General features: G+C 38.5%; 1 protein-coding gene across 1 annotated transcript in view; it reads left to right on the plus strand.

The window, feature by feature from the left end:
• The window catches only part of SULT4A1 (sulfotransferase family 4A member 1), a 37,361-nt gene extending 32,803 nt beyond the window's left edge, over nucleotides 1–4,558 (plus strand). The window contains 1 exon segment of the mRNA XM_032181460.1: nucleotides 2,864–4,558. Within this exon segment, the coding sequence (XP_032037351.1) occupies nucleotides 2,864–2,976 (113 nt within the window). The 3' untranslated portion in view covers nucleotides 2,977–4,558.
• Nucleotides 4,559–7,959: the final 3,401 nt, after the last annotated feature.

Genomic DNA, 7,959 nt, shown 5'->3' on the forward strand with positions numbered 1-7,959 from the left:
GCTATTGCTCAGACTTCCTTGCTTTTATCTGTGACTTTGTAAAAATCTATCTAAAGTTTGCTGGCTTGAGGTAAAATTTTGGTAAAGACAAAGAAGTTTGTAGTTTTTCTGGAAAACGTAATCTCTGTAGTCTTTGGTAGTCTCCAGTGCATAGTGTGTTTTTCTGCTCTTAGATATCTTACTTTCAACTCTCATCCTGCCCTCCTCCTGCTTGTTCAAACTGAAAAATCCAACATGTAATACAGGTTGTATCTTGTGTAAAAAAACAGAGACCATCTAATTTGCCATAGAATTTTACAGCAGATAACCAAACTCATATTATCAGCTTACTTCTCTACTGTGAAGGCAAGATCAAAAAATGAGTCTGGTAAGACATCTTGAATGCCTCAGAGAAAGTGTTGGATGTAAGTTTAAGATCTTACAAACAACAGAGCCACGTTTTCTTCAGTTCAATTGTATGAAGTAACACAAAAACTTAGATTTGTATCTAACCTCTGTTACCTGGAGATCTGTGGAGCAGCAGCACAGCCAAAATCCCTCCTTTTTTCCCAGTGAAAGTCAGCAAGGCAGTTGTGAGAGAGAGGTGAAGCTGTAATATCAGAGAAAACAGAGAGAAGGGAACACAGCTGCTGTTGAGTCCTTCAACAGGCAGAAAGGTCAACAACTGCCCCTGCTGCCCAGGTCATCTCCATTCAGATAAACAGGGTGATGCCCACTTTTGCATGTACCATTCTGTGCATGGTGTTAGTATTCATTGTTCTGTAGTGGAGCCTGCAAGCCCCAGTCAAGGGTCAGAGCCTCTTACTGCTCTCTTCTAACAAACCTTTCAAAAAGATGTTTCTGTTTTGTAATAAAGAAGGGAGCTACAACAGCTGATTTAATATTTTGTCATTTGTTCACTGTGTGCTTTTTAGAAAATAAATCCTTATTTTGAATTTATTTTGTTCACTTGTGTCTGACTTTTACAATATTTTGTTGCTTTAGAATGTAGCTTCATTGACAGTGCTTTGTTCTTCTGTTCATTTCTGTGACAGAATTGTGGCAGTTACATGACAGCTTATTGTAATTTGTTTCAAATATTTTTAATTTGTCATTAGTTACATTTACATTATTTTGCTTTATTTTAGTTCTTCATTTTTTTTCTTTTAGCACATTCATCTATACTCTGAAGATAACCCTGAGCTGCTGTGAAAGCAGAGCAATGATTAGATATATTATTTACATTTGACTCATATCACATCATAACTTACACAGTTGCATGATTCAAATCATAAACCAGGTGGGTGACTTTTTTTGACAACCTATAAATTCATGTGGTTAAAAAAATATATTTCAAATAATCCACTGCATATGTGTTTTGTAAAAGTTGTTATTTGTTCATATGTGCGGTTAGGGAGATTCAGAAAAAAAATATTTATCTTTCTGAAGTAGAGGAAGGAAATACTTCTTAACATTATTGAAAGATAAATACAGGCTTTTATGTTTTATACTGCACTTCATGCAATTAGAGTTACCAGAATAAAACTGATTATCAGATGTTTCTGATTGCAAGAAATTTCTTCATGTTTGATACAGGACAAACTTGGCAAAAACAAAATGATACATTTTTAGTCAGTTTCAGGTTCTTTAGACTCTTTTGATCCTAAAGCAAACTGCAACACTATCATACCTTCAGGAGTTATAGGAAAATCCTGATTTCATTAAATGGCCCTTGTCACACATACTGTATCATCATGTTAATGCGTAATTTATAGAAGTTTCAAACAGTTTTATCTTTGGATTCAATTATAGAGTTGCCGCATAAAAACAATGGTAATTAAATACGTACTCTTCATATGCATCAGATGCTTAATTAAGTTACCTGCACGTAGTTTTGTTCTTGCTGTTATGATTAAACTCTGTGGTAGCATAGTCTTAGTTTTCCTTTCATTTATTCCAGCTGAACTAGCCTGGATTTTGTCTTTATTTACACCCAGTATAAATGAGAAGATAATTGTTTATCTCATTCTGGTTACTCCATGGGGCTTATTCATCAATAAGTAACCCAACAAGAATACAAGTTAAAATTTGTTGCAGAGTAACTGTTGATAAGGGGACTGTAGCCTTTGACTGGTGACTTCAGCAGTGTCATCAGGTTGTATCACTAGTTGGGTTCAGTAAAATAGAAGAATACTCCATACAAGGTAGAAGTGTTCAGTGTTCATACTGTATCCACCAAAAGATTTGTCTTCCTCGTGTATAAAATTAAACTTAAATGTCATAAGCTGGTTGCATGGCACACGTTCTTGTCAATATCTTGTCAATAGATACAATCTGGGCATTCACTGGTGTTTTACAAATCGTTTCTTTCCATTCTAAGAAACATAAATTCATCTGTTGAACTTATCTTTAAACGTAAAATACTAGAAATCAGCTATGCTAAAATCTCAGTGATCAAAATTCAACAATCAGCTTAATGCTCTGTGTTTCATGTTTCTGAATTGTTTTCCAATGAGTATATGGTAAAGGCACGGTCATTTTGAAATGTATTGTTGTTATCTGACGGCATTATTAAGCATCCATACTTTGAACTGACACCAGAAATTAACTTGTAAGTTAATATCCAAAACAAAATCTGTATTTATAGTTAATTAAAGCTGGAGCAGTATCTCATAAAAATCTGAATTTTTCTTTTATAATACTCTTCCAGTGCAGATGACAAGGCGATTGGGGAAGATAATGAATAGTATCAGGTCTCATTGGGGTTTCAGTGAAAGTTAAGATCGATCAGCTTCTTACAAATTATTCTTGGTGCCCTGTACAATTAGACTGTAAAAATTTGGTGTTCTCTCCACTGTCTGACTGTTCCCTCTCTGTGTTTCAGGTCGAGTTGGGCTATGGAAAGACATCTTCACTGTTTCTATGAATGAGAAATTTGATTTAGTCTATAAACAGAAGATGGGAAAATGTGACCTCACATTTGATTTTTATTTATAAAAATGCATGCTTATGATATCCAAATATAGAAGTGCTTTATGCATTCATTTATTACCTGCTGGACAAACTACTGTAGCTATTATGTGTAACCAGATTTAAAGAAAGAAAAACAATCGAAGTAAACCATAGATCAAGTAAGCAATCTAAGAAAACCTTAAACAATTTAAGTGTAAACCAGATACGATTATCTTTGATCCTAAACAGCTGTTCATTTTCTGGTATTTTGATTATTTGTCCACATGCAAGAACTTCCTAGACAATACTAGAACATTCAGTTGTTAAGGAATTGTATTATATACGTATAAGGTATGTATCAAATGTGCAACTAGAATGTACACCTTTTCAGGCCCATCTTGCTTATTTAATGTTTTATAATGCTTTTCACTAGGACCTAAATAAATGTCCATGAACCAAATAAATTATTTCAGAGGGGAACAAGTAACAGGCCAAAACTGTATGCTAGAATGATCTCAGGGGTTAATCATCACATTTATTTTTATAACTGGTAAATCAAGTATAAATCAATCCCATTCCAAAATAAATTATCAAAGTGGGATTCACATTAAGTTCTGCACACCCTTATCTCTGTAATTTCTGAGTAGATTCTGTGTACTGGCACACTCTGCAAGACAGGCCTTGTTATGAAATATAGCTGTGATTGTCACTAATCCCCAAACCCATGCATGCTTTCATGGATGACTGCACACAGCAGTCTTCTTGATGGAAGAAGTTCAGCTCCATGCAGAAGGTCAGCAAACAAGCTTTCAGCCTGCAGCTCTAGCTTAGTCCCTCAAAATGGGGACCAAGACATCTGGTGCAGAGGTCTTTCTTCAGGAATTAGTCTCTAACTCATGTTGGTTTACTGTGCAGATCTGAATTTCACCTATTAGATACAATCAGAGAAGATAGGGTGCTGGATATCCTCCTGTTCCATCAAAACTTAAGGACACTCAGCACTGTTCTCTGTGCTGCTGGACTCCCTCAGATCTAAGATAAAGTGGATATGTGTGGCAATGTTAGCAGGCAGAGGAAGTGGCTGCAATGAAGGAAGAGAGTTTAAAAATACACCACCAGGTGAGAGTATTGTACAAATATTCATGCAGAACGGTTTCAGTAATTGTTAGTCATGGCTAGTTGGTCTGGATTATGATCAGGATGCAAGTTGATTTTTTTTTTATTTTCTATGACAGGTACACAAACAGCCTGAAGCAGGCTCCTATCACTGTAAAACTCTCCAGAATTATTTCATTCTGTTAGGTAATTACATCAATGCCTTTTAGGTTCTCAGCTGCAGGAGGGTCATTTTTGCTAGTTAAATATTCAGTCTCACCAAAAGCCATGAGGAAAGACTAGCAGATTTTGGGTGTTTCAGTTCTGTTGGAAAACAAACTGTCAGTTTAACTGGCAAATGGTGTAGCATGATGTGGCTTGACAGCACTTTTCCTTGTATATTTGTGGGTGAAAATGCTTTCAGTGAAATTTTATTTCTATTTTTATATTTTTAGTAATGTATGAATATTAAGCAGTACACATTATACTTCTGTGCTTGCTTGCTTATTGAATAAAAGATGTGTTCCATGCATTATGGTTTGCTCATTTTGGAGACCTCCAATTCAAGCCTTGTAGTCTTCAGATACAGATCTGCTTCACTACCCACACCTCCTAATTTAGGACAGAACTGCAGCTAGATGGCATTAAATCAAACCACTGTCTGACCCAGTGAGCTGTTTCTGACAGCAGCCTATAACAAATCACAGATTCACACAGAATCACAGAATTGTAGGGGTTGGAAAGGACCTCAAGAGATCATCGGGTCCAACCCCCCCTGCCAAAGCAGCTTCCTTAGAGCAGGCTGCCTAGGTAGGCGTCCAGACAGGCCTTGAATATCTCCAGAGAAGGAGACTCCACAAACACACTGGCCAGCCTGTTCCAGGCCTTTTCTCACCGTGAAGAAGTTCTTTTGCATGTAGGTGCAGAACTTCCTGTGCTCCATTTTGTGGCCATTACCCCTTGTTCTGTCCCCACAAACCACTGAAAAGAGGTTGGCCAAATCCTTCTGTCTCCCATACCTCAGGTATTTATAAACATTGATAAGATCCCCTCTCAGTCTTCTTTTCTCCAGGGTGAACAGATCCAGGTCTCACTCTTTCGTCATAGGGAAGATGCTCCAGGCCCTGTATCAACTTTGTTGCCCTCCACTGGACTCTTTCCAGGAGATCCCTGTCTTTTTTGTACCGGGGAGCCCAGAACTGGACCCAGTACTCCAGGTGAGGCCTGACCAGGGCAGAGTAGAGGGGGAATAGTAGAAATGCTTGTGCAAGAATACAATTGAGAGTACAGGACTATGTATCTTGTTGTTTAGTAGTACGTTTTTTTTTTTTTTTATTCCCCTGTGCTGGTATTGACACCATCCTATGACCGTAAGTTCATCATCTAAATACCCACTGTGTGACAAAGGACTCTTTTTGTCTTAGAGACTGCCAACAGATAGTGTAATGTGATGTTCCTTTGTTCTCGCATTGCAACAGATGATACAGTCACTCTTCCATCCACTGTTCACTTGGAATTTTGTAGACTTGTATCTTACAGGTCTCAGCAGCTCCATGCTGAGGAGTCCTAGTCTGTCATACAGAAAACTACAACCTACAAAATGTGATGAGCCACAAGAAGACACAACTAAAGAGAGTAGACGTCTGCAGTGGAAGTTTTGCAGAGGAAGACAAAATTTTCCCACCATTCCTGTGAATGTGAGTCAGAAGAAAACATCATTGGCACCAAAAATCCACTGAAGTTGTTTAATCCTGAGGGCATAAGAGCAATACATCCTTACCACCTGCTCAAAAGGCTTCTAAAGTTTCAAAAGACAGCAGTGAATCCTACTCGCATTCCTAGACACAGTCTGTCTCCTTTGCTGCATGAGAAAACAATTGCCAGCCCCCAAAGGCAAACCTGTTGGGTTCTAAGGCCATTTTTTTTAACATCGAAGTGTATACACATGCCAATGCTGAATCTAGCTGAATGAGAGCAAGCAGTTACCAACCTGGAGGAGGAACAACTAGTACAAACCAAAAAACTTTACTTAATATAACAGGAATAACCTCTGTGATAATCTATTGTGTATCTACAGCTATGCTGGAGCTCCTTATTTTAGACTTGTTGCTGTGTGCTAGGAATCTGCTTTCTAGACCTGGAAGGATTGCCTTCACCTAGAGTTAATCTTTCCTATCCCTTGATCACATTGCTTTTGGCTGTTATGTGGAGGAGTCAAATGCCTGGTCAAAGCCCATTCCTACAGACACCATGCTGAAATTCTGACTTTGGCTATCTGATCTTTGCAAACATTTTATTCCAATACAACATGACACCAATAGTTCTGGCAATAATAATGATTCATAGGCTTGAGTCACCATTATCATGCTATTCAGTCTTTCCTTGGTTATACACAATGCCACTGAGCAGTTATAAGCACAGGTTTAGAGGGAGCATGAAATAACAGAGACTTAGCTAAATCAAATAATATTAACAAAACATCCCAAACCCAAGGACCACACCCATGGAAAGGACACAGTACAGAAATTATTATGTGTAATCTCAATACATCCTGTCACATCCTGTCAGTGTGATCACTAAATAACGCATTCTTCTTTACCACAGGATCTGCAGACTGGTGTTCCCTAGTGTCTGAATTACGAAACATGCAGATGAGTATTTCTGCTACATGTGGTGTTGTATATGTGTATCAAATAGATAAGACAAATAATTGCAACCAATTATGTGCTTTATTGTGATGATGGAAAGGGTGTCTGCAAAAATGAATGCCTTCATTGAAAAACAGAACTTGGACAGATATCAGCGTAATGTGGTTTAGACCTCAAATGCTGAGTCGTACTTCAGTGAAAATTGCTGTTCTCTCTTCAGGGAGTGGCTAGGACGTCAACAACTCCAATTCCACTCTGTTCTAGTTTATCTGTATATAAATTATCCTTAGCAAAGATGGAAGAATGATGGCAGATTCTGTAGGCAGACTGGAACAAAGCCTCTTTTCAGATATCAGGCTCAACTTATACACAGGTGTGTATAATATCCAGTGTCTTGATAACATCTGAGCTGTGTGGACTTGCAAGAATACATGAATGCAAGAAAAGTGTATGAAAATGCAGGGTGATTCTCTGTACTTTATGACTCCAGTGTGTGGGAATTACTGTTTTTTAGTAGCTTAGGACTCTATACTATAAACTGACTTCAGAAACAGTGAAGCTGTTTAAACCAGTGGAGTAGAGAAAAGGGAGGAGAAGCCTCTGTACTCCCTGCTAATGCAGGGACCTAGATGAGATTCTTGTAACAAACTGCCAGAGTTGTTTTTCTGGATTTTGCCACTTGATCAGTGAGTAGAATTGTTATGCCATGCAACAACTTTTGCTGGAGTTCTCCCTGTGCACAGATGACAAACCCTGGCAATGCACATAGAGCAATTTTAGAAGCCACAACCTCCAGCTGCCCTCTGCCTCCCTGCTAGAAATGGCCACCATAGAGGAGTGACAGCAGACACAAATGTGTGCTGCCTCCTCAGCTGCTATGATGTACAGGTTGACATATTAACAGAGACTGATAAGGATGGTGGTTTTGACTTGTGGAAAACACACTCCACAAACAGTAAGATTGTAAAGTAGGTTTGTTTATTCAGTGCTGGGCAACATGGGCGGTAGTCCCACCAAAGTCATGCACACCTGATGTGGCAACTTACCATGGTTATATGCAGTAAAGTGTTACATATGTATGAAGTTTCACAATGTGCCTATACATAGGCATAACCTATCCCCACTTCATATTAAAATCAGTTCAAGAAGTCATTTCCATAAGCTCCTCCCCTCTGCAGTTGCACATTGTCTCCTGGTGGTGGTTGCTGGCGGTCGTGGGGATGAAGGTTGGTGACTCTTCCTCGTCACCGCTAGTTGACCTCTTGTTTTTGCGCAGACTCAGTTG

The sequence above is a fragment of the Aythya fuligula genome, chromosome 1 (assembly GCF_009819795.1).
Source record: "Aythya fuligula isolate bAytFul2 chromosome 1, bAytFul2.pri, whole genome shotgun sequence".
Lineage (NCBI taxonomy): Eukaryota > Metazoa > Chordata > Aves > Anseriformes > Anatidae > Aythya > Aythya fuligula.